This window comes from Dreissena polymorpha, chromosome 11 (assembly GCF_020536995.1).
Source record: "Dreissena polymorpha isolate Duluth1 chromosome 11, UMN_Dpol_1.0, whole genome shotgun sequence".
NCBI classification, from domain to species: domain Eukaryota; kingdom Metazoa; phylum Mollusca; class Bivalvia; order Myida; family Dreissenidae; genus Dreissena; species Dreissena polymorpha.
Window position 1 is genome coordinate 27802678 of NC_068365.1, and position 27542 is coordinate 27830219.

Below are 27542 nucleotides of genomic sequence, written 5' to 3' on the forward strand. Positions count from 1 at the left end.
AAACATTATATCACTAATATCAATGCAAACTGATAAAGCATGACTAGGGTCTCCAATCACCCACCACTTCAATGACTGGTCTGTACATCTCAGTGTCCTCAGTGTGAGACGTGTCAAACCCTCGGTAGGAACTGTCCCCACGCTGGGATCTGTGACTGGAATGTTAGCACAGTTATCTTACCCCTTTACCACTTAGATACATATTTTGATGCATTTGTAGTCCTTTAGAAAGGTACATTAAATTAAAAACATTTCGTACTAAATTCAAGTTTAAATTAAAAATCTTTCTTACTAAATTCAAGTTTTAAAACTCTAAGTTACTGATGAGCAGCAAACAGAATATAACCTGAACAGTCTGCAAGTTACTCGCAGGCTGTTCTGGTTTTATACTGGCTGCAAAAGCAATTTTCACTTTGCTTCTAATGGGGGAAAGGGTTAATTATTTGTGCAACTTATTTAACTTCACTGATCGTTTTGCATGTCAAGGTTTGGGGTTGAAATGAGATACGGTTATGGCAAATTATAACAAATCTCCTCTAGAAAAAAATAAGTAAAAATATTGCATTAAGTATGGATTTATAATCCAGCTTTATCTTCAAATGTAACTTACAATGAACCATTGAAGTTTACAGCTACATGTAATTTGTAATGAACTTTTCCATTGGCTTACATTCAGAGTTAATTGAATGCTCATTATTATGAACCTCAAAATGAATAAGTTTGTAACCCTTCCTCAGCTCAGAAGCAAATTGAAAATGGCGTTAAGAAAAAAGCATAAAACCAGAACAACCTGCGAGTAAGTCGATGTCTGTTCAGTTCAGGTTTTATGCTGTTTGCTGCTCATCAGTACCTTAGGGTTGGATATTAAAGCTTTAAGACATGAAGCTAGTAACAAAGGTCTTCAATTTAATTTGATTGTCTAGGAGACTTCAAAACCTATAATTGTTTATCTGAGTGGTACAGAGTTAATACACTTTTATTTTATTTACATTTCATGTCAAAACAATAGCTGACCTTTGTGAGACTTCCTGTTCCAGCATTGACGGATGGGCTGGCGAGAGATCGAAGCCTCGTAACTCTTCCATGTCTGCTGCTGCTTCATGACCTTGAACACACAAATGGACATCTTGTTATTAAAGCATATGGCAAAAGTGGGGCCTAATTCACTTAAGGTGATTTATACACTAAAATAACGATTTGACACAGATGTTGAGGTTTTTAAATTATACATTGCATGGCCAAATGGAAGAATGATCTATTTTCAGAAAACACACTTTATCAAATACGGTTGCCAGTCAGCCATCTTGAGCGAGACCAACCCAAACATTATTCCACGCTCTACTTCTTTCTGAATATGAAGTGTGAAAAGTTCTATGTTAATTAAACCAAAATTGAAAAAAAATGGATCAAATTATTATTATTTATCAAAGATGCTATTAGTTTGCCAATTTGATTCAAATATGAAAAAAACAACATACTCTATTTCTCATCATGTAAATGAAATGTATTAAGTTTTATTAAAATCTGCCCTATATTAGAAGCAGTTCAGTTAACAATGGCCACAAGCTTGTCAAATAAAATCCACTGTTAATTTCTCAAGAAAATATTTAAAAACTGTATAACATTATTGTGCATCATGTCGAAAAAAATCATTATGTTTCATGGATATCTGGCCATTGGAACTTTTAACAAATGAGTCACTCTCTGCATAAAGTATTGCTCCAGGTTAGCCTATGCAGTTCCCACAGGCTAATCAAGGAAGAAACTTTCTGCTTTCGTTATCTTTCGTTTAAAGGAAGTCTCTTGTAAACAAAAATTCAGTATAGGCAGAAAGTAGCTGGCTAAAAGACAAATTGGCTGCCAGTTTGCAAAAGATTATTTTTCTCATTAGGACCCTTAAAAAATATAAACCCGGAAAAGTTTCGGGTAAAAAAACAACAACAAACAAGAGATGTGTTTGTCAGAAACACAACACCTCCTATTGCGCAGCTTTGAAATAAAATTTCAATATATCATTTGGCAGGTTTAGAAATTTTAAAGCTAATTACTTCCCTTGGATTGTATTTTAAGACATTTGACCTTGAATGATGACCTTGACCTTTCACCACTCAAAATGTGCAGCTTAGTGAGATACACATGCTTGCCAAATATCAAGTTGCTATCTTCAATATTGCAAAAGTCATTGCAAAACTTAAATGCAAGGTAAACGTTTTGTGACAGAATGACAGACAGACAGGCCAAAAAAAAATATACCCCCGGGCATAAAAATGCAGTAGTTCTATGTTTAAACTCTTATCCCAGATGGAAATTTAAATTTTCATGTTCCAGCACTACTCATTATTAATATAAAGCATTAGAAGATTCTTGTTTATGAAACACAAAAAAATGAAAAACTAGTTCAAAGGACACAAAATGATATGAACAAGACTATTGCCAAGCAATATATGTCCCCTACGGGCTCCACCATTGTCAGAAATTCCACCAGTGTTAGAATTTTTTTCTTTTTTTATATTTGTTGCCATAGCAACCAGAATTTTTGACGTAAGAACAAAATGAAATGACGTGCATAATGTCCATATTGCCATCTATCCATGTTTCAAGATTCATGATAAAATATGAAGAACTTTTTAAGTTATCGCACGATCCAGAAAAAAACAACAATTTTCAGCAGTATTTCTAGTCCATTTGTTGCCATAGCAACCAGAATTTTTGATGTAGGAACAACATGAAATGACGTGCATATGTCCATATTGCCATCTATCCATGTTTCAAGTTTCATGAAAAAATATGAAGAACTTTTAAAGTTATCGCAGGATCCAGAAAAAAAACAACAATTTTCAGCAGTATTTCTAGTCTATTTGTTGCCATAGCAACCATAATTTTTTACAAAGGAACAGAATAAAATGACGTGCATAATTTCCATATTGCCATCTATCCATGTATCAAGTTGCATGAAAAAATATTATGAACTTTTAAATTTATCGCAGGATCCAGAAAAAAACACCATTTTTAACAGTATTTTTAGTCTATTTGTTGCCATAGCAACCATAATTTTTGACGTAGGAACAAAATGAAATGACGTGCATAATGTCCATATTGCCATCTATACATGTTTCAAGTTTCATGAAAAAATATGAAGAACTTTTAAAGTTATCGCAGGATCCAGAAAAAAACACCATTTTTAGCAGTATTTCTAGTCTATTTGTTGCCTTAGCAACCATAATTTTTGACGTAGGAACAAAATGAAATGACGTGCATAATGTCCATATTGCCATTTATCCATGTTTCAAGTTTCATGAAAAAATATTGCGAACTTTAAAAGTTATAGAAGGATCCAGAAAGTTAGACAGACGGACTGACGGACACACAGAGCGAAAACCATAAGTCCCCTCCGGTGAAACCGGTAGGGGACAACAACCATCTTACTTGGTTTCATGAGTATACCTTCTTTCAAGCTTTTTTTGGGGGGGGGGGGGGGTAAAATGAACCAATATGAAACCAACTGGTAAATTTTTGCCAAAAACAATAATAAATAGACCATGTGTAATACAAAAACATAATCTAATTGTAATTGACTTTTCAAAATGATATATTCTGATATTTATCAGTGTATGTACTTTTTTTATAAAAACTGTTCACTAACAATTGCATATGAAACATATGAACACAAACTATATTTTCAAGTTATTGAGTACACATTATTAATGCATGTTCAACGCTTACCAGGCTGAGATTTCTTATCCAGTTTGGTCTCATAGTCCTCCAGTTCTTTCATGATCTCAGAAATGTTACGCTGCTTGCCTGCGATGAAATTACAAGCAACATGAACAATAGCTGTCAGACGACAGCGGACATAGCATTTCTTGTTTTTGTCAGAGTTTCTTAAGTGTTTTTTTCTGGATGAAACTGTTTATTTTGTAGGCAAGATATTTAGTATTTTTCAAATTTGCAAAATATCATATGAGAAACATAAACCTTGATTTCGAGAGGAAAGCATTTTGTGCCTCAGATGCAAACACAAATGAAGATTTTGTACAATGTATATATGATTGCGTCATAATAGGTCAATTTCTTCTCGAGATATTTAGCCAATTTTCTATTGTTATTTTCAGTGACCTTGACTTTGATCTCTCCCATCTCATTTCAGATTCCCACAGCAAAGGAATAAATGTATACAGTTTCATTTCATTTGCTACCTTTGTTTTCAAGATATTGATTACAAACAATTCTTCAATACCAAATAACAGCAACCTTGTCCCCAGTCAAACTGTCCATTTCATGATTTGTTTAAGTTTTTCCTTTTTTGGAAATAGAGATGATCATTGTAAAAATGAACAATTTTGACAATGTAAAAACATTTTGTTTTTTACTTATTTAGAATAATTATTCAAATGTTAATTATCAAACAATTACACATTTTCTTCTTTTAACGTAAATTGTTATTGAAATTACAAATTCATGGCCATAATATCAAGTGGTTTAAAAAGACCCTGAAATCATTTCCAAATTAATCTTCAATTTATTTCAATGATTTCACTTGGGAATCACACATGTTAAGCCCTATATCTTCATATTAAAATGAAACAAAACCTGTAACATTCCAAAGACCATGTGAGTAATGTTTGTAATTTCCAATATAAAAAGCAGGAACCTACAGACAGAGAAAAGCCCTATTGTTAACCTGCGGGTGTGCTGAGCAGTTTCCTCACAAGATCCTCCCTCTCTCGGTCCGCAGTCTGCGAGGAGAGGTCCAGCAGCTGACTGTCGTTGCCAAGGGTAGCGGAGAGCCCCACCTTCTCAAGGGCCTTGTGTAGGGCTTCTATTTCCTGGCTGGTGTTTGTGCCTATAAATCCTGCAATAGGGTTGTGATGGGTGAATATCATCGTAACCACAATCATGATCAGTTATCATTTCCTACTAATATAATAAAGAAATTTACATTATAATAATTATTAATATAATTCATCATTATTTTCTTTGACATTATAGTTGTCATCATCATCATCATCATCATCATCATTATCATCATCATCATCATCATCATCATCATCATCATCATCAACCATAATGATATTCATCATCATAATCAACATCACCATCACTACTATCAATATTTTATTTGTCATCATCAACAAAAATCCCTTGTAATCATCACTACCACCTCCTGAATTCTCTCTCTGACCTTTTCAATAGCCCCACCAACTTGCAGCCGTTTTCCATGGTCACAATTATCTATAGTTTCCACCCACTTGTAGCCGTTTTCAATAGTCCCTACCCACATATCACAGTTTTCAATAGTCCCAACCCACATGTAGCAATTTTAAACATTGCCTACCCTACTGCAGCAGTTTGAAACATTCCTTACCCTGCTGTAGCAGTTTTACATATTCCCTACCCTCCTGAAGCAGTTTTACATATTCCCTACCCTCCTGAAGCAGTTTTAAATATTCCCTATCCTCCTGTAACAGTTTTAAATATTCCCTACCCTCCTGTAGCAGTTTTTACTATTCCCTATCCTCCTGTAGCAGTTTTTAACATTCCGTATCCTCCTGTAGCAGTTTTACATATTCCCTACCCTCATGTAGCAGTTTTAAATAGTCCCTATCCCCCTGTAGCAGTTTTAAACATTCCCTATCCTCCTGTAGCAGTTTAATATATGCCCTACCCTCATGTAGCAGTTTATTATATTCCCTACCCTCATGTAGCAGTGTTATATATTCTCTACCCTCCTGTAGTTTTTCAATTCACATTCAAAATCCATCATCATCAGCAGCAGCACTCCATCAGAATTACCACTACTATCCTGGTCTCACATTCCCTACCATCCTGTAGCAGTTTTTCACATTCACAATCCATCATCATCATAAGCACTTAATCACAATTATCACTACTATTCTGATCTCACATCCCCACCCACCTGTAGCAGTTTTCAGTGTCTCTGGCCCACTGTTGTTATTCCTGTTTCTCCCCGCCCCATACCCATCCCACTCATCCTCCTCTCTCTCCTCCAGCATGTCTTGGGCGTCCCTGAGTGTACCCCGCCCAACCTGCGGGGAAGTTGTCGTGTTCATCGTAGACTCCAGCGAGTCCAGCAATGATACTGCCAACAAGACGTGTAAAGCATATTATAGCATGAGTTGACATACAGAAAGTGTTTCAGTTTACTGGAGGTTAATTCCTTATATATGTAGATATCTAAGAAACTTCCTCAGGTGAGGCTTTCACTAGCTTTCTCATTACTAAAGCTCCTTGAGAAAGATTTCATTTTATTTTATGCTTTCCTGTGGTTTATAGAGAAATATCAGTGAATTAAAAGTGATAATTCAATGTTCCAAACAGTGAAAATTAAAAGTGAAAATTATCAATAATTTTCACTGTTTTACTATGAAATGACGTTATTTTATGTCATTATTTGAGAGTGATTCTCCAGTTTAGATACAAAAATAATCATTTGTTTACAAAAAATAAAAAGAAAATTTGTTGGATTCGTTGGACAATCAATTTTAACTAAAATCGATATTCCACCAAATCCACCAAATATCCTCTATGTAAATAGTGAGAGAAAATAATGTATTATTGTTAGTGTAAAAATCTAAAAATCTAAATCTTATTTTTTTTTACTGTCATTTTGAAGATTATATTTTTAGAAATACATACCTTTGGACAGCATACTGGGCTTCTGTTCTGAATGCTCCTATATCAGAAGAAATTAGCTTGTTTTGTTACCAAGCAGGTTTAACTTATAGAGCAAGAACTATAACATTAAGTACCCATGTTTACAATAACAAAATTGTTCATTCATAACAATAACATAATTTATAAAACATAACAATTACAGAAATGTTTACACATAACAATGACAGAACTTTTTGTATACACACAACAGCCAAAATTTTAATTCTTAAAAATAATAGAATTTTTAATATATGTAACAATGACGGAAATTTTAAACATAACATTGACAGAATTTTAAATATATAACACTGAAATAATTTTTAATACATAACAATGAGATAATTTAAAAAAATTACAATATTATATATTTGATCATTTATGAGTAAAAATAAAGATCTTCACAAATAACCACTCCTTCTCACTGTGCAGCTGGGTACCAGGTCTTTCAGGTTCCCCTCCTCATCCTTAATGAAGCGGAAAGTGTTGTCCCTGATTAGCATGTGCGGACTGCAAAGGCTAATCTGGGTTGACACTTTACACACATGCATTAAACCCCCTTTTCACAGAGCAAGGCTAAAGTCCACACTACCTTGTCACTATGGAGCTGGGTACCAGGTCTGTCATGTTCCTCCTCCTCATCCTCAATGTCCCTCAGCGCGGCGAGGGTGGCAGCATTGCGGGCGTGACCCTCGGGTGTCATGGTGTGACCGGTTGCGCTCAGGTCCTGGTTCAGCCTGCCATAGTCCACACTTCCGTTTGCATTGTTCTCTATATCCTGCAGGAAATGTGTGTTTGTAAGATTTGCAGTGTTCAGTATATCCAGCGGGAAATATATGTGTTTGTAAGAACTGTAATGCTCCCAATAATCTATGTTAAACATGTGCTTCTTTAGATTTGAATGCTTCCTATAAAGTGGATAAAACATTTTCATGTCTGCAATTTTTTCTATATCCTGTTTATTCTATTGAAATAACACGGTTTCATGGTGTAAACATGTTATTTAGCTTTTTTCTCAAACCAAGGATTTTAATAACATAGGCATGACACAACATGTGCAAAAAAGGCGTTACGCTAGTTTTTCTTTCAGTTAAATTTCAAAATTCTGTGAATGTAAGATTGCTGCCAGACTTTTGCTTGTTTTTACACAAATTGCCAAAAATATCAAGTCAGCATTGCTTGCTTATTTTATTTCACACAAATCCAGTAATTTCACCATGCATTGTTCTAATCAGCATTTCTTGACTTAACATATGCTCATTTTTTTTGGCACTTGAATTGTTCTTTAAGTCTAGTATTCAGTTTAGATTATAGTCTGTTGCTTTATTTAAAATTAAATGATACGTTTTGCATTTGTGCCAACCTCTTATCAGTTATTCGGCCTGAAATAATGTAGATGTGGGTGTTGGTCATTGTACTGGTTAATTATAGCAGATCAACAATTTTGTTCAATATTCATTATTTATTGTTTGCTTAAAATAATTAAACAGATAATATCATTTTCATTCATAACATCATTTCATTGAACATCAAACTATCAATGTCATAAAAAAATCATTTATACCCGTTAAAATTCAGCATAAGGTATGTCTCAAGCTATGGCAGGTGACAGTACACAACTACATGTATTTATAAAGGTTTGAATATTTACTCTGTAGAACTGTTCCTTGTCTCTTAGTTCATCCAATGTATCCATCCCAATTCTGGCCGGAGAACTCTTGTCATTGAGAAGTTCAGCTGAAAACAGTAACATGGAAGGTAGAAAACAATGGCCTAAAAGTCTCACTAATTTTTCTATTAAATAACAAGAGGTCCATGATTGCCCTTAATCACTTAATTGTGTTCACTGACACCAATTTTGGAATATTTGACCCGATGATCTAGTTTTTGACCCCACTTGACCCAAAGATGAAAACAGAAATAGATGTGTTAACTGCAAGAAAAAACTCGAGGTTTAAGTTGTGATCACCATTTCAATACCAGTTATTTATTGACCTGCAGGATATCTTATTGTATTCCAGTTTACATCAGTCTGATCATAAATGTTTAAATGTGGAGAATAAACCCCTATACTTTTTCCCAATAACCAGAATATTTAATCAAAACGTCTGATTTAACATGTTTTGGTCATTTATTTGAAATGGTGAAAAAATTGAAAAGTTTAATGGCTAACTCATAAATTACAGCCATTTCCTATTTCAAGCTTGACCTGTACATACCTGTATCTATGCTATCATGGCTGTCCGATGGAAGATGAACCTGCGGTCTGAAATCAGACAGAAAACTATTAGTAAATGTTGGTAAAACTATGAGTAACTATTAAGTTTGTATCTTGTATATTAACAAACGTATAATTTTAAAAAACATTCACTTTTAGAATGATAATTTAGTTTAGTACTTCCAAGTTGGTCTCACAGTTCATACCTATAGTAAGACATATGTAAAATATTATATATTAATTTTTAATCAAGTTTAATTAAGAAATAATTCGTGAATGTTATAGTTTGTTGTCGAATAACCCACTGCCGGAAGTTTAGATGCGTAGGGATTAAATCACGAGTGTGAAGCACGAGTGATTTGAAACCACGCATCTAAACTTCCGGCCGTGGGTTATTTGACAACAAACTATAACGTACATGAATTATTTCTATTCTAACACGGTTTTTACTCAAGATTTATACAATAGATCATTTTTTCTCGTGTACTATTTTATGTGAAGTTCCGCTCATAAAAATGACTTTCGGCTGTTCTGTCGATCAGATCTCCGCCCTCAATAACAGCCAAACTGGACAAAAAAACCCGTATCATTTCACCCGTTTGCTAAATAAGAACAACAACAACTTGTGTAAACTTACATGTTAACATTGTACACTTTTAATTAACACAAGTGTGTTACAGCTACAACTATAACAACAATGTATATGTTACAATTATTACGCTTGTGGAAAATGTATCGGCATGTTTTGTTTAGTTACAGCGCGTGCTTTCGGTGTATAAGCTCCACCCATAATTATTGCAGAATAGCCCATGGTTGAGTTTCTTCTTTGTTTCTATGAAATTTGGCACGTGCCGTGTTAGAATTAAGCTTATTTGGTTTCTAATGACGGTTTTGTGATAAGTGTTGGTTCTTAATGTATAGCTTGTTTAGTTCCAAATGTAAATGATTTTATTTTAAAAACATCTTTCTTATATTATATACCATTGGTGACAGTTATACAAGTCTACTATGTAAGACAACAACTGATAAATTGTCAACCAAATGTTAACAATAGCAGTTCAATGCATAAGGTAAATATAAGCTTGCATTTTTATAACCAGATACTAGACAGCATATTTTGTTTACACAAATAGGCTTTTCTGATACATTATTATCAAACATACCTGCGAAAGTCCCCATGTATGTCTTCGTCCGATTTTTCCGATACTGTAAAAAAACGACAAGGCAAATTACATTTCTGTATATGACCCATAGTGCTCAAACGGTAACCCGTAAAAACACGATTAGGCATGTCAAAAAAATACCTGCTCATATGGGTCATTGTAAATACCAACAATACCGGTTTGGGCTGCTATTTACAAGACAGAATATTTTATGTTCAAAACACAGATAGGTGAAACAAGAGCAGTAAAATTAGCTTCTTTATGATTTTAAGCATTTTTTTCTATTGCAAATATTCATAACTAAGTAAAAGTGACGAAAAAGAAGCATTTATGTCGAGTTTTATCCCATATTCAAATAAAAAAATGCATTGTTTTAAAACGAAACTTGTATATTAAATACGATCAACTTCATCATCAAAACGGCAGTTAGAGCTGACAGTAGATGATATTTTGGCTTCTCCCCTCAAAGTAAGAGAATCATTATTTTTGCTTGGTGAGTTATTGTTTCTGTGTTTTTTATCTCTATTTCAAGTAAATGATGTTTACATATTGACTTGCTTGACAGGCACTTGCTGTCAATGTTCCACAATGTTGTGTTTATCTAATAAATTGTTATATGCTGTTCAGTATTCCATTCATAATTACGTGTAAATACATAAAACTAATAGAAATAATTACATTCTATATGATCTGACTTGACAAACAGTTTAATATCTAATGCGCTAACACATGTTATGAAAATTAATTTAATTATATTTGAATTACCTTATAACATATCTGACCGGACCCAAATTTTCTTGGGTAATTTAATGTTGACCCGCTGACCCAAACCAATAAATATTTTTGACCTGTATGAGCCCTAATGACCAACATGTATGAATTACTGAATGATTTTTCAAAGGTAATGCACATTCCAAAAATCAAGTTAAGTTGAGTCGATGATGAACAAGAACCCTTCATAGAAGCATTCACCAGTATCGGTCGTCCATGTACTTAAACCTCTTTCAAGGACTACATGTACGTGAACATGAACAATTATCAAAATCACAACAAAATTGGTGAACTATCAATATAACAACACTATGAGTACCTGTACATTGTAACAAGAGCACCGCACAACGGGTGCCAATGCTCGGCTGCAGGTGCAGTTTTGAATAAATGAAAGCTTGTCAGAATTTTTTTTTTAAGAGGTCACAGTGACCTTGACCTTTGACCTAGTGACCCAAAAATGGGTGTGGCATGTAGAACTCATCATGGTGCAGCTACATATGAAGTTTTAAGATTGCAAGTGGAAGCGCTTTCAATTTAGAACCAATGTTCAAAAGGTTAACAAAATGTTAAGGTTTTAGCATGACGCGGACGGCGGATGACAAGCTGGCTATGACAATATCTCGGGTTTTCTCCAAAAATAGCCGAGCTAAAAATAACAACACTCTTGGTAAATTATCAACAATACAACACTATCGGTACACTGATAATTCAATAATTGGAAATGTTGAAGGCAAACAGAAGTTTCTTTTCTCCATTGTTAAAATATTATGCAATTGGAATATTTAATAATCAAGTGATCCCTGTATATGCCATAATGCACCATCTGCTGATCAAAGCAAAAGTGTACTGTTAAATGCACACAGAATGTTTATAACACCCTATGATGTCCCAAAGCAGTAATTATATAGAAAATAAATGGTTTCATGTTATATGTCACTTACTATCATCTAAAGAATCTTTGCTAAGCGATGCCTCTGCCTTTCCTCTTGGCTTGGTCTGGAATCACACAATAAAATATAATGAATTATTATACACCTATCATACATATAGAACATAATGCTAGTATGTTTCTGGGATATTAATAAGCAGGGTCTCTTTATCTCTTGGCCCTAATCTTAGAAATTCGCCTTCAGATGTTCCACTAAACTTCTAAATCCTCACTGTAACCATGCTGGCTAGATATGTTGGTACAATGCTGGACTACAAAGTCGAGGATCGAAGGCTCCATCCCTGATCCTGCCACATTCCTTGTGTGGTATTTGGTCATGAGAGCCATTCTTTGGCCATTTTCCCGCAACCTCTGATTGAAGAAGGGCTGTTGTGAGTTACATGCATAAGAACATTTATATGAGTAGTGTTCTGAGAAACTGGGCATAATGCATGTGCGTAAAGTGTTGTCCCAGATTAGCCTGTGCAGTCTGCACAGGCTTATCAGGGAAGACACTTTATGCTTTTATGACATTTTTCGTTTAAATGAAGTCTCTTCTTAGCGAAAATCCAATTTAGGCGGAAAGTGTCGTCCCTGATTAGCCTGTGTGGATGGCACAGGCTAATCTGGGATGACATTTTACGCACATGCATTATGCCCAGTTTTCTCAGACCACGACACACATACTTTGTAATGGTAAACCAGCTAACCCAGAATATATGTGAGTCGGTTAACTGACCGGCCTAATATGACTTAAATACTGTTAAAAATGGTAACAATGCCAAATATATAAACAAAATAAACAAAACATTCTCAATACAAATGTGTCAACTCTGGTCAATTTTTTTGTTAATTAACCCTGATGGTGTTCCGGGAATCAAAACATTTTAACTAAGCAAGTACGGATTCTTATCTTATTACTTCAGATGAGAACATGGTGCAAACCTGCACAGGTAAAATAAGAACTTGAGCCCGGCAAATATATCCAAGGCTTTTCCTAACCATTTGGGAATATGACCTACATGTATACCAGTCAAATTGGAAATGATAGTGTCAAGTAGCTAAATATTTTGGATAAAAATATTATTGTTTAGTTTAAACAATATGCAGTGCTCCAGCTAGGCCTAAATCGAAGGGCGCCCTGCCCTGCCCTCCCGAACCTCCGCCCTGCCCTTCCTAGGGCCCCTCTCCCTGCCCTTTAAAAAAACAAATTTTTTTTTATTTTTTTTACATATGATGATAAATTAATCTCTTATTAAAATACATTGTATTTAATTTATTCCTCAATGTAGTCATAAAAGTTGAATTGTTTAATTATGATGGGAATAATTTATTGAAACAATTATTAATAACATATAAATTAACATGCAATTGGAAGCATTCCAGAAACGCCCGCACACTCAAAAGTGCCCTTTTGACAAAATACTGCGCGTCCAAAGTGCCCTTTTGACAAAAAATCCCCCCCTGCCCTTTTCAAATCCTAGCTGGAGCACTGAATATGAATCATTATCTATGTTTGCGCCAAGAAATCTGAACTAGTAGCCAAAATACTTGTTGGTTTACCGTTAGAATGTTAGCTCAGACAGAAAGTGTTAAAATCTGCTTGATTTAAAAATAATTAACCAGTTTAGAAGCCAATTTGAGATTTCAGAAGCCATGGGCTATTTTAGCTAATGGTAAAGCTATCTTAGATTATTGATAAAAGTTATATAAAACAAGTGATTGCCAAGCAATTTTGTCCCCTACCGGCTCCAGCATTGTCAGAAATTTCACCATTGTCAGAATTTTGTGTGTGTATTTGTTGCCATAGAAACCAGAATTTTTGACGTAGGAACAAAATGAAATGACATGCATAATGTCCATATTGCCATCTATCCATGTTTCAAGTTTCATGAAAAAATATGAAGAACTTTTTAAGTTATCGCAGGATCCATAAAACCACCATTTTTAGCAGTATTTCTAGTCTATTTGTTGCCATAGCAACCAGAAATTTTGACGTAGGAACAAAATGAAATGACGTGCATAATGTCCATATTGCCATCTATCCATGTTTCAAGTTTCATGAAAAAATATTAAGAACTTGTTAAGTTATCGCAGGATCCAGAAAAGTGTGACGGACAGACTGACAGACAGACTGACGGAGTGCAAACCATAAGTCCCCTCCGGTGAAACTGGTAGGGGACAAAACTACTTTTCATAAAACATATCAGTAGACTTGATAAAAACAACTTAAGAATTTCGGAATTGCTACATTTATTTACCTAAAAGCTTTAAAAACAACTCAAAAGTCAAAACAGGAATTGAGAATTTTGGGGACTGGATTTGCCAAAAAAAGATACTTTGAGTCATTAGGAATATGACCAAATATAGGCTATAAAATCAGCAAAAAAAGTGGGCTCGAGCCTATTGCAAGCTTATGTTCAAAGAACTTAAGTTAAGGGGTGTAAACTTACTTATTTAATACCATAGAAGTGTAATATTCTATTTAGTTAATAGCTTGTTTGCCCTACCGGTATATCTTTTAACATTCCAAAACAAATCAAATCACACACTTTCTTTCAAGAACACAATGTTTTTTTAATAGAAATTGTAATAATTGCAGAAGTCAGGATATGGTATAATTTGAAATTTACGTTAGTAAGGCTTATACCAAGAATGACACTTAAACTGAAACAGAGTAGGGAATAAATGATGATTTCTCGTATTCGAATGCTGAAAACAGTATTTGTGGCAGTTATCGAAATATAAATTATAAAGATTGATATTCATTTCACAACATCAATTGTAACTTACCTCTTTCTTAGTTTTTACTTTCGGAGCTTGCGTCACTTCTGTCTTCTTAAATTTATCTCCAGATTTTTTCAGAAAGTTTTTCCCACTTGTCTCTAAAATTAAACAATATGCTTTAAAATTCATGCAGTTTTAAGTAATCTAAACAATATCAAAGCAATATTACACAATACTTATAACGAGTTTGACAAAAACATCGGTATATTCCATTACAATTTAGTTTGAAAAGTCACCCGATTGTTTTTTAGGATATTGATTAATGTTTTACACAAGAAAAAGGACAAATAAGCATAATGCAATGATGATGCCAATCCTGCACAACTTACTATCAAACAAACCAACAAAAAGCAGCTCTTCAGTCTGTCTCCAACCACTATGTGGGAAAGACACAATATTATACAACATTTGCTATTTCCTTCATTAATATGTAGTGGAGACAGGATAAGCAGTCAGTTGGATCTCAACCAATAGCATATTATTCCTCCATTGGCTCCATACTATAAATACTTTTTTTTTTAAAGAAAAACAAGAGATGTGTTTGTCAGAAACACAATGCCCTCTATTGCCCCGCTTTGAAGCCATAACTTTGACCTATGACCTTGAAGGATGACCTTGACCTTTACCACTCAAAACGTGCAGCTCCAAGATATACACATGCATGCCAAATATCAAGTTGCTATCTTTAATATTAAACAAGAGCTGTCAGAGGACAGCGCGCTCGACTATTCGAGTGCTTGACAGTATAACGTAAGCCATCATGGTGAGTGGGGTATAATGTGGGTGTGTGGTCATTTAATAGATGATCTTTCAAAAATTAGAATTTTTTTATATTTTTTTTTTGGGGGGGGGGGGGGGGGGGAAGGGGGGGTTCTGGGGTGGGGCTTGGGTGATCGTTATTGGTTTGGGTGGAGTCTATTGTGGTATGTCAGGTAAATGTTGTTTTGTCAAAGTATGAATCAAATATGATCATGAATAAAGAAGTTATGGAAATTTAAGCAAAATCTAATAATTTGACCTTGAGAGTCAAGGTCATTTAAAGGTCAAGGTCAAATTCAACTTGCCAGGTACAGTACCCTCATGATAGTTAGGAAGTATTTGAAGTTTGAAAGCAATAGCCTTGATACTTCAGAAGTAAAGTGGATCTAAACAAAAAAAAACAACAAAATATTAAAAGATACCAAGACAAAAAAGGGCCATAATTCCATCAAAACGCCAACCAGAGTTATTCAACTTGCCCTGTACAGTCCCTTTACAATAGTTAGCGATTTTTCCAAGTATACCAAGAAATGTGTTTATCAGAAACACAATGCCCCCTATTGCGCCACTTTGAAGCAATAAATTTGACCTTTGACCTTGAAGGATGACCTTGACCTTTCACCACTCAAGATGTGAAGCTCAGTGAGATACACATGCATTCCAAATATCAAGTTGCTATCTTCAATATTAAAAAAGTTATGACAAAACTTTAACAAAGGTTAAAGTTTTAGGAAAGAAAAATACAATGATATTTGCCTTTGACCTTGTGGGATGACCTTGACCTTAACTTTTCACCACTCAAAATGTGCAGCTCCATGAGATACACATGCATGCCAAATATCAAGTTGCTCTCTTCAATATTAAACTAGAAATGGCGCGGCAGAGGCCGACGCATATCCCCACGCCGCATGTTTGACCCAGGGGGCGCCCCAGGGTTGATAATGGGGCCATGCATACATGAGATTGACCATATTGTCATTAGATATGTGTAGTATCAATTTGAAGTAAATTGATGTAAAAATGAAGAATTTATAGTAAAAGGCCATGTTGGGTGGGCGTGAACTTTGTGGGCGGGGGCGCCCCAGGATTGGTAATGGGGCCATGCATAGTTGAGAATGACCGTATTGTCATAAGAAATGTTCAGTATCAATTTGAAGTAAATCGGTGTAGAAATGAAGAAGTTAATGTAAAATACCATAAAAACATGAGTGAAAATCTCTGACCTGGCCCCACCCCAACCCCAATAACTTTTAACCCAGGGGTCAGATCAAAATTCCAAAAAGTGCAGGGTCGCACATATGCTCATAGCTACCATGTGAGTAAGTTTCAAGGTTCTAGTGCTAATAGTGTAGGAGGAGATAGTGGCCAGGACGGACAGACGGCGGAGAGAACAACAATATCCTCACGCTTTTCAAAAAGCTTGGGGATAAATAGTTATAAAACTTTAACCAAGGTTAAAATTTTGGGACAGAATGACAGACAGACAGGACAAAAACAATATACCCCTGATCTATCGATCCGGGGGCATAAAAAATTGTCAGAACATTAAGATGAACGCATTTTTTTCCGAAATACATTGTCCGACCATTTAACCATATGACAAAATACCTATTGCAATTTGAATTACATTAGAATAGTATGGTGTATATATGACATCACATGCCTACAAGAATTGATCAATAATGGCTAAGCTTATTATAAAGGGATTTTAAAACTACGCTGTAAAGTATTTATTCCTTTAGGATAATATGTAAGCAATTAATTCAAAATCATTTCATATCATGTTTGATATAATTTATGTCTTAAAGGTCCAGTGCCGATTTTATAACAAAAAATGCTATTTTCTAAGTATGTATATTCTAAAACGAGTGGTATCATCAAGAGAAATAGCAAAAAATATTAAAATACAAAAAACGATGATCTTGTTTTCCGTAAACCGCCCGGTTATTTCCGCCACCTATTTTGGCTGTGACGTCACATGCACTCAACGCTCATGACACGGAAACTTGTCCATTGGCATTGTTATTACGGATCGAAGCGTGAACACTTCGCGCTTTATGTCAACATTGACACTCAATATCGTGCTATGTTAATACAGTTCTTTTTATACAAGTTTTATAAAAAAAAACGTGTGCTTTTTCTGTGTGTGTGTTTTGCACGACAAACATTATTCTACTGTTCATGTGTTTTTTTTCGGGTGCAAAAATAGTGCGGAAAGGGAAACAAGGGTCTATTCGGTTTTCCCAAGGATGATGTTACTCGTAAGAAATGGATTAATAATATATTATACGCATGTATGTATTAACGGCTTAGTTACAAAAATTAATTACAACCCTGCTCTTATTATTAAGAACAAATAGGTTTATAAGTGGAACAGCAATATAAATTGAGGAGGGTTTGTGCAAATTGTAATTATTAGTACAATTGATTGATTTCATAAACAATAACAGCTTGGCATTCTCTGTAATGGGTATCCGAACAATCGCTCCCACAGACAATCTATCTAACGCTAAGTTTGACAGGGCGGACGTTCGCTTTTATATAATTTGACACCACGGCCATTGTTTCATACAATTAGATGCAAAACCTTAAAACATAGCATACGCCGATCAAAGATTAACACCTATAATTAGCCTGTTCAGTGCTTTGTTCAATTCGGTTAACACCTATAATTAGCCGAAAATTAAATTTACTTTGTGCGTATTATCATAAATACAAGTTAAACAATATTTCAGCTTCTCCAACTTCGCAAACGGTTCATGTAAACAATGTTAACAATGTAACGATCTAGAAGATCACTTTCATTTTTTACTCGAATGTCCAGTTTTTGATAGCCTCAGACAACAATGTATACATAGACAATGATTGATTTCTAAGTTTCTTATGTTTCAAGAATTTCCATGGCTACCAGTCAAATTGACCCCAGTTACCATTGTTGTGTATTAGTCCATACAGAGTGTCATGGAGTTTATGGCTATTCGGCTGATGACATGTGACTTATCTGTGGATATATCACAGTTGATTATTGCAGACACAGCATGATTTTAGATAAGAGATTAGCATAACCCCAATTATATCAACAAACAATCATAAAATTTATTACTATCAGACGAGTGGTTAGCTAACCAAGGGGTGCAGCTCCATGTCATATAAAAGTCCCACTCTGCCCACTTGGGCCTACACCATGCTATTATTTTGATTATCATGTGATTCTAACGGAAGTTGTATTTATCAATGAATTAATATAATTGTTCACACTGAAACTCTTATATTATAACTGGAAACAATGTTTTAAATAAAAATTCATGTCATTAGAAATACTAACATTCCTTCCCATTCAGAACCGGTGCAAGTATCCGCTCTATTTGTTTATTATTTACCTGTGCTTTGTGTAACCAAGTGATATTCAACAAGCTTGTACTGTAGAATAACAATCAAGAAATTATATTTCCCCCGCCACGTGCATGAATCACAGTTATATGTATTTCTAATCCGTGTTCCCAACACGATGGTTATCTTGAGCATTGACAAAATAAACCTCGCTGTCCGAGTCAGAATCATAAAAAATCTGACAAACTGTCGCTTAATTCTGACTCATACATGCACGGTTGAACGGAAAAAGATTATTTGCCATTTTCCATCAATTTTTCTAACTAAAGTTTCGAGAGATAATACATCCGTTCGAGAGATCATTTGTCCGAACTTTATAGTGCCGGTTCGTTATTGAGTGCATGTGACGTCACTCCCGGTTTGAATGATAATGGCGAGAACATCGGAATGTGTGAAAAATCGCGACTTTGTTCTATTCGTTCTCGCTTATAACACCGTATTTGAAATGAAGTGAGGTGCGAAATAGTTTAGATATGCACTAAATTCGATAAATAAAGGTGTTTTACGGGATTTTTAAATCGCGGCACGTGAACTTTAACACTGAGTACCATTTGAATTCCATAAACTGTAGAACGAACTGAAATAAGTTGTGCAAGTCATGATTTCCTTTGTCTGTTCTATAATGGTTGTATAAAACATCTTCAAATATTGCTTAATACAATACTTCTCATTTTTAAACACGTATCAATATTTGAAACGAACATTTTTCCTTAGATTTGCAAAAATCTTAATTTTGACTTAAGAGGACGATTGTCCAAAATGTTGGTTGTCCAAAGAGAAATTATGGAACATTTTACTATTTGACTCACTATTTCTGTCATCATTGTCGTCGTCATCTCCAGTATCATTATCCCACCAAGGTCTTGTTTCTTTCTTTGATGGCTCCAGGTACTTGTTGATAAGAGCTGAATTTACAGAGTCCTCCGAGGAAAGTGACTACAAAAAGAAATCAAACAAGGCATGTGTCCATAGGGCATGTATGTCCCCACATTCCACTTTTGTCTCACAAATCTGCTTATGCTGTTTATGGACAAACTCAAATTTTGACCTCTAAATGTGACCTTGACCTATGAGGAATTGAGCCAGTTTATCATGCAACAATCAGTTCCTCTATAAAGTCATTTGTGGAAAGCTATTCTAAAATTGCATGATGAATGACAAAGTATCAGCCCCACAAGCTTTTTTATGGCCAAATTTCACCAGTCCTCTGACTTCTAAGTATGACTTTGATGCTTAATGTAGAGAGAAAGGTGCTACACCAGACAGATTGTCTAATTTGTGCAAAGTTATTTCAAAATCCATCAATATATGGCAAAGTAATGGCTGAGATAGGAATTTTTGCACAGATGTATAGACAGACATTCAGTGCAACTGCTATCTGCCGCCTTAGTGTAAAGGGGTCATAAAACGGTAACATTCCAAAGTCCTCATTAACAAAATTTACAATCCTGAAAACATTTGTTATTTCATGGAACAGCTTTAAGACTAAGTATACATCACACGTCATGCCATTTTTATCTTCACACGATGTGTCCACAAGTCTAGAATCAGCGAAGATCTAACTTATGAATATATCTCGATCAATCAATTCAGGCGTACAATAAATAAATAAAGTGTAATAAGTTTTTAAGAAACCTGACATTGTTTCTAACATAACAAATTAAGTTACTCATCTTCAAGCTGTCCCAATCACTACAGAGCACTGATAACAGTATATAACACACTAAAACAATAGCTAACCTCTTTCAGAAACTCCTCAAACTGGTCATCAAATGATCTTCCTTTTTTACTCATCTTGAAATGTGAGCTCGGCTACATTTGCAATGACTGCAGTAACCTGGCAGAAGAAATAACTTGTGTTACAATTTATGTAACATGTAACATAATACTGGTAGGCATGAAACACAATCAGCATGTGGCCATTTCAAAAGGCATAAATCAATACTTCTGTACCAGAAGAATGGTGGCCATTTCAAAAGGCATAAATCAATACTTTTGAACCAGAAGAATGGTGGCCATTTCAAAAGGCATAAATCAATACTTCTGTACCAGAAGAATAGTGGCCATTTCAAAAGGCATAAATCAATACTTCTGTACCAGAAGAATGGTGGCCATTTCAAAAGGCATAAATCAATACTTCTGTACCAGAAGAATGCGTGCGATCTCAACACAATCAGCATGTGGCCATTTCAAAAGGCATAAATCAATACTTCTGTACCAGAAGAATGCGTGCGATCTCAACACAATCAGCATGTGGCCATTTCAAAAGGCATAAATCAATACTTCTGTACCAGAAGAATGCGTGCGCTCTCAATAGAGAATCAATAGATTAGCTTGGTAGAGGATAGTATGTGGGAAAAATATAAGACATTCTACTGCGATGGATTTATTTGACTTAAAACGGGGTTTTAAAAATAAACTATGTTTGCTGGAATTTAAATGAAAGGTTGCTTGACAGGTATTGTTTGTTAATAGATTGACTTGGAAAAAAGGGCGAAATGAATTTATCCTAGCTTTTTGAACAAATGAAACTTAGATAAATGGGGGTGATATTTTCTCCTGATTTCGACGTATTGGCTTACCCCTGAAAAAAAAAATCTTGAATTTTTAATTTTCACAGGTAACCGTATGTTCATTTTATTGCAAAGTGATCATTAAGTATCATTTATTTATTTGTCAAGAAAAATATATCAAAAGATGCGCTCACATGCTGGGGTGCAATAAAAATAGAAAGAATTTCTTTCTAATATACAGTTCTAAATATGCAGCAGTTTATCGCAGTTGTTCTTAAATACTTTAAGCTTTCATGAGTACAGGCATACATTTTTAACTAGTTATTTAAGTTTCATCATTATTTCATCTGCCAGTCATGATCAATTTACCTATGAAGTTTCATGATCCTAGGCGTAAGCTTTCTTGAGTTATCATTCGGAAACTATTTTTCAAAGTTGAGTCACCGTGACCTTGACAGCCATTGTGTGAATACGTTTTTTGGCACTGTGACCTTGACCTTTGACCTAGTGACCTGATAATCAATAGGGGTCATCTGCAAGTCATGATTAATATACCTATGAAGTTTCATGAACCTAGGCATAAGCATTCTTGAGTTATCATCCAGAAACCATTTTACTATTTCAGGTCACTGTGACCTTGACCTTTAACCTAGTGACCTGAAAACCAATAGGGGTCATCTGCGAGTCATTATCATTGTACCTATGAAGTTTCATGATCCTTAGCATAAGCGTTCTTGAGTTATCATCAAGAAACCATTTTACTATTTCAGGTCACCGTGACCTTGACCTTTGACATAGTGACCTGAAAATCAATAGGGGTCATCTTCGAGTCATGATCAATGTACCTATGAAGTTTCATGATCCTAGGCGTAAGCGTTCTTCAGTTATCATCTGGAAACCATATGGTGGACAGACCGACATGTGCAAAACAATATACCCCCTCTTCTTCGAAGGGGGGCATAAAAAGCCGTTATCAGTACTCCCAACCCCTTGGAAGGTCAATAGCTGGCAGATGAATTATTGCAATTATGGTTTTGCACGAATTTAGTTGCTAAGTAGTTGTTGCTGTTTTCACTACATATATACATAATATAAAATATGATGAATGACCCAGGTTGAACATGGTATGAAGGCCAAGGGATCCAAAACCACTTTACATACACGTCTAGCACTGTTAGACAATTGTGAACTTAATATTATATTCAGTGTTCGACACTAAGGGGAGTAGTCTGAGACCCCTGGAAATGAGACTCAGGCTCCTTAATTTTGTGTCAAGAAAGTCCGTAAGACTCCTCAAAAATCATCTTTGAATTAAACAAGAGGGCCAAGATGGCCCTAGTTCGCTCACCTGAGAGGAGTAAGTTCATTCAATCTTTACTAAACATCAAACTTGACATAGATATTGTCTAGGCAAACATCCTGGTCAAGTTTCATCATTATTGAACCAAAACTCTGGCATATGGAGTGATTTTGTTTTTGTAAGATTTGACCTGGTGGCCTTTATTTTGAGTTAACCCCCCCCCCCCTTACCAAACATCAAACTTTGCTTACAAAAATAAATATTATGACAAAGATTCATAAAATCTGAAAAAAAATTGTGACCTCTAGAGTGTTTACAAGGATTTTGTACAATATAATGGAAATTTAGACAATCTAAGGGCAATAATTATGGCATTAATTATGTGATATATATAAAACCAATCTTTTCACCAAGTTTCATGATGATTGGGCAAAAAATGTGACTTCTAGAGTGTTCACAAGCTTTTATATAAATATAAGAAAACTGCCCCCCCCCCCCCCCCCCCCCCGCCGGCCATGTTATTCAACTGGCCGGAACCATTTTTAAACTCAACTCTCATATCAAAGAAACAAATTTCTGACCATATTTCATGAAAATTGGGCCAAAAATGTAACTTCTAGAGTGTTAACATGTTTTCACTATATGCATATAGAGAAAAATGCCCCGCCCACTGGTGGCCATGTTTTTCACCGATCCAAACCATTGTCGAACTTGTCCAAGATATCAATAAAACCAATGTTTTGACCAACTTTCATGATGATTGGGCAAAAATTGTGACTTCAAGAGTGTTTACAAGGTTTCTCTATAGCCAAATAGGGAAAACTGCCACTAAATACATGTACATATAAAGAAAAATGCCCCGCCCACTGGCGGCCATGTTTTTTCACCGATCTGGACCATTTGCGAACTCGTCCGAGATATCAATAAAACCAATGTTTTGACCAACTTTCATGATGATTGGAGAAAAATTGTGACTTCTAGAGTGTTTACAAGGTTTCTCTATAGCCAAATAGGGAAAACTGCCACTATATACATATAGAGAAAAATGCCCCACCCACTGGCGGCCATGTTTTTTCACCGATCTGGACCATTTTCGAACTCGTCCGAGATATCAATTAAATCAATGTTTTGACCAACTTTCATGATGATTGGGCAAAAATTGTGACTTCTACAGTGTTAACAATGTTTCTCTAAAGCCAAATAAAGAAAACTGCCCCGCCTACTGGCGGCCATGTTTTTCAACAGACCGGTACCACTTTTGAATTCAATTAAGATATCATTAAGACAAACATTTTGACAAAGTTACATAAAGATTGAACATAAAATGTGACTTCTACAGTGTTTAGAAGGTTTTTCTTTTTTTTGACCTAGTGACCTAGTTTTTGATCCCGCACTACCCAGTTTTCGAACTCGGCCGAGATTTTATTGGGGCAAAGCTTCTGACCAAGTTTCATGAAGATGGGACAACAAATGTGGCCTTTAGTGTTTACGAGCAAATGTTAACGGATGGATGGACGGACGGACGTTCGACAGACAAAGACCGTTCAGAAAAGCTCACCTGAGCAATCAGGTGAGCGAATAAAGTCCATTAAATTTGTTAACTTATTTGTTTCACAAGATCAGAACTTTTTCACATACAAAAAAATGAGACTCATCATTCTGCTTGAATACATTGGAAAACAAGAGCACCTTTGACCTAGTGATCCCAAAATGGGTGTTTGGAGTGTAGAACTTATCAAGGTGCATCTACATATTAAGTTTCAAAGTTGTAGGTTGAAGCACTTTGATGTTACAGCCAATGTTCAAAGCCTTGACAAAATGTGAAGGTTTGCGGATGACACGACCAGCTGGCTATGAAAATACCTCGGGTTTTCTTTGAAAACAGCCACGCTAAAAATTGGGATTTTTTCACTGAGATAAACTAGGTTTTACAGAACAGTCTCAAATCACTGAAAAAATCAATTGTGCATGAATAATCCTATTTACTGGTATAAAGCTATGTCAACAAATTCTAGCTTAAACCTTTGTCCCTAAAAAAAGCGTGCCAAAATTATGCTGCCATGTCCAAGGTCATGTCATCCACATGGAAATCATGGGTGTATTGATTTTATTAAAAAAATAATCTTTGTTATACGAAAAAAATTGAGATCTTTTAACTTTGGTTAAAATTGAATTGACATTTCAATTAATTTCAAATCATATACACTGCATTTGTAATCAGTATCGTTATGGTTTTTTAGATAATTTATTATTGAAACAGTATTGTACTATATATATATTGCACTGATTTAACAGAAAATCAGACAAATCCTGAATTTGTGTTTGGTGTTGTGAAAACATGCTTAATCTGCATGTGTAGACTGCGATGTTTTGACAAAGTGATTGAAATGTGCAAGTGCAACAATGTGCAGATATGGTCCATAATTATGGGTAATACTTTGTTCTGAATCTCATTATTGTTTAAACTAATATGATTTAGAAATATTATTGAAACAAGAGATGTGTTTGCCTGAAACACAATGCCCCCTTCTGCGCCGCTTTGAAGCCATATATTTGACCTTTGACCTTGAAGGATGACCTTGACCTTTCACACCTCAAAATGTGCAGCTCCATGAGATACACATGCATGCCAAATATCAAGTTGCTATCTTCAATATTGCAAAAGTTATGACCAATGTTAAAGTTTTCGGAAAGATGGACTGACAGACAGTTCACAAACTATATGCCACCCTTTGGGGGCATACAAATATATAAAGCAATTAAAAATATAGGGCTTGTAAACCCTAACCATGTGATTAATTATCTATGACACTAACAAAACAATTCTCTGATAATGGTTTTTTAACCTAATCCCGATGTTAAACAAGCAATCATATATTATGTTAATGGATGATATAAAATAGTTAAGTCTGTATTAATAACTGACTCAGATAGCAATCCATTGTTTAGCAACTAAAGTAATAGTAAATTTAGACACCAACTTTGCCGTAACTATATAATGCTATATTCTAAATCTTTTTCTAAAAAGAAGGGATACAGTTGACACGAAATTGCATTTAATTGTTCCTCGAAAAGTTGGAACTCTGTTGCTCTGGTCTCCTTCCTACCATTGAGTAATTAAATTGAATGCATTTTAATTCCCTTTTATTATTGTTTAATTTTAGTTGCAATGCTATGAGGTTAAATCTTATTTACACTTATATGTATCATGAATATTGCTGGGCCAAGTGTGAGGTTGAGCGCTCTAAAACCGGTTTAAACCCCCAAGCATTGAATGCTTTGCATTGATTGTTCCAAGGCGGTGACCCCAGGTTTATTCTTCTATGCATGTTGTTTTGTATTGTGCCGTTTCGCACTGTTATGGCAATTGGTCACTCGCCTTAAATAAAGGACCAACTAATTGTTTATAATGAGAATGCAATATTGTTCCCGCAGCTGGTGTTTCACTTCGTTTTAATATCTTAAATTATACTGCAAAACCGTTGACTCGCGGTACTTGAGGACTATTAACTTGTGTCAGCAAATGATCTTCAAATATCAGATAAATTATTGAAAGGACAATCATTTTTAACTGAACTGTATTTGACAACTGCCTTTTTATAACGAAAATCCTTTAATATAAACTGCTGCAGAAACAAATCTAACACCACTGTCTGCCATTGTTGTTTATTTTTTCTCCTGGTAAATTTGCGGTAAATAGGTTAAACAGCTCCAATTTTAAATTAAACATGAATAATCAAAACTCTAACATACCATTTAAAGTAACAATCAATAAAGAATATAACAAGTTCAATATATGGAATTTCAGACATCAAATAAAATAAATAGCACAATTATTTTCAAGAAATGTTGTATTTTTTCGTTTCGACAGTTAACTGAACTATAAAAATTCAAATAATGTTTAAGTCTGAGTTTTAAGACATTTAATCACCAAAATCAATTCCAATCTGTAGCGAGAGGTGTTTTCTGTCAGATTTGACAAGAAAGTCACGCAGGTTTGTTTATAAAAATAAGCCAGAGGGCGCTAATGAAATACCGCGACTCAACCCATCCCGCGAGTTAACCGGGTTTGAGTATAGAAAATTGACAGTTCAGTCATTTGCCGCTTTGTCTCAGGAATTTTAATAAATAATTAACTACACAATTTATGAAACTGTTGAAGCGGTTTTGTTTATATGATTCTTACAAATCTACATTATAAAACACACTCGATGATAACCGTGGCATACATATACACTTACAAACAATGCGTATGACTGTGTTTTAAACAGAATACAAGCTGCTTCTTGTTTGTTTTCATTTGTAATCCCCGCCGAAGGGAAACAACAAACGTATTCCGAAACTTCAGTCTTCGGGTACAAACCACTAACATTTCGTTGTCTGCTTAACGTTATATATAATAATTATAATAACGGTCGGGAGGATTCGAAGAGAGCGGACGCAAAAATTCTGTGCACAAATTTTTAACAAGTTTTTAGTGTTTTAACGTTTTAACGTTGTTTGAAATAGTTTTTTTAACTAACATTATGTGTTGAGGTACTGTATATATTCACGTTTGCTGTCCGGTTTGAAGCGCATGAAAGGAGAAAAGAATGTTTTTCATGGTTTGAGTGTTAAAAAACACGCGCTCCCAATGTCGGCCATCTTGTTTTTTAGTTAAACAGTCATAGTTTTTAAGAGGACCAAGAATGTTTTAACTGTTTTTATCCTGTTCTTATCGTCTTTTATGAACATTGATGCCGTGTGAAAAGGTTTTAGGTTTTATTTTTTAACAGATAAAATTTTTTAATGCATGAGTAGCTGTACCCCGGTGACGTGGCATTGAAGGTCGGCGGAAGAGAGTGGTTCGTAGTTTTGAACATTTAACCTTGCATCCCTTATCTTTAAGACATTATCGTAGGGACTTTTAACATTTTTGAAGAAAAACCATACGAATATTGCATGATGATATGTGTACTTCCCTTCATAGAGACAAGTTGAAATAGTAGAACGCCTGCCAGTGTTCTGTATATCCAGTGACATAAACAATTATCAATATTGA

The 27542-nt window shown here is 34.9% G+C and overlaps 1 protein-coding gene and 1 long non-coding RNA gene across 2 annotated transcripts in view; one reads left to right on the plus strand and one right to left on the minus strand.

Moving 5' to 3' along the window:
- Positions 1 to 1147, plus strand: part of LOC127850591 (uncharacterized) — a 40195-nt gene extending 39048 nt beyond the window's left edge. The window contains exon 3 of the long non-coding RNA XR_008035369.1: positions 1038 to 1147. This is a non-coding gene — a long non-coding RNA (uncharacterized LOC127850591). The remainder of the gene's footprint in view (positions 1 to 1037) is intronic.
- LOC127850589 (centrosomal protein of 162 kDa-like) overlaps positions 1 to 26849 on the minus strand; it is a 62909-nt gene extending 36060 nt beyond the window's left edge. Inside the window, exons 1-15 of the mRNA XM_052383718.1 lie at positions 26743 to 26849; positions 20429 to 20525; positions 19498 to 19624; positions 14546 to 14637; positions 11766 to 11820; positions 10054 to 10096; positions 8892 to 8938; positions 8324 to 8409; positions 7265 to 7450; positions 6658 to 6694; positions 5918 to 6100; positions 4682 to 4852; positions 3724 to 3801; positions 1015 to 1105; positions 65 to 155 (exon numbers count right to left, since the gene is read on the minus strand). Coding sequence (XP_052239678.1) covers positions 65 to 155; positions 1015 to 1105; positions 3724 to 3801; positions 4682 to 4852; positions 5918 to 6100; positions 6658 to 6694; positions 7265 to 7450; positions 8324 to 8409; positions 8892 to 8938; positions 10054 to 10096; positions 11766 to 11820; positions 14546 to 14637; positions 19498 to 19624; positions 20429 to 20482 — 1341 coding nt within the window. The 5' untranslated portion in view covers positions 20483 to 20525; positions 26743 to 26849. The remainder of the gene's footprint in view (positions 1 to 64; positions 156 to 1014; positions 1106 to 3723; positions 3802 to 4681; positions 4853 to 5917; positions 6101 to 6657; positions 6695 to 7264; positions 7451 to 8323; positions 8410 to 8891; positions 8939 to 10053; positions 10097 to 11765; positions 11821 to 14545; positions 14638 to 19497; positions 19625 to 20428; positions 20526 to 26742) is intronic.
- Positions 26850 to 27542: the final 693 nt, after the last annotated feature.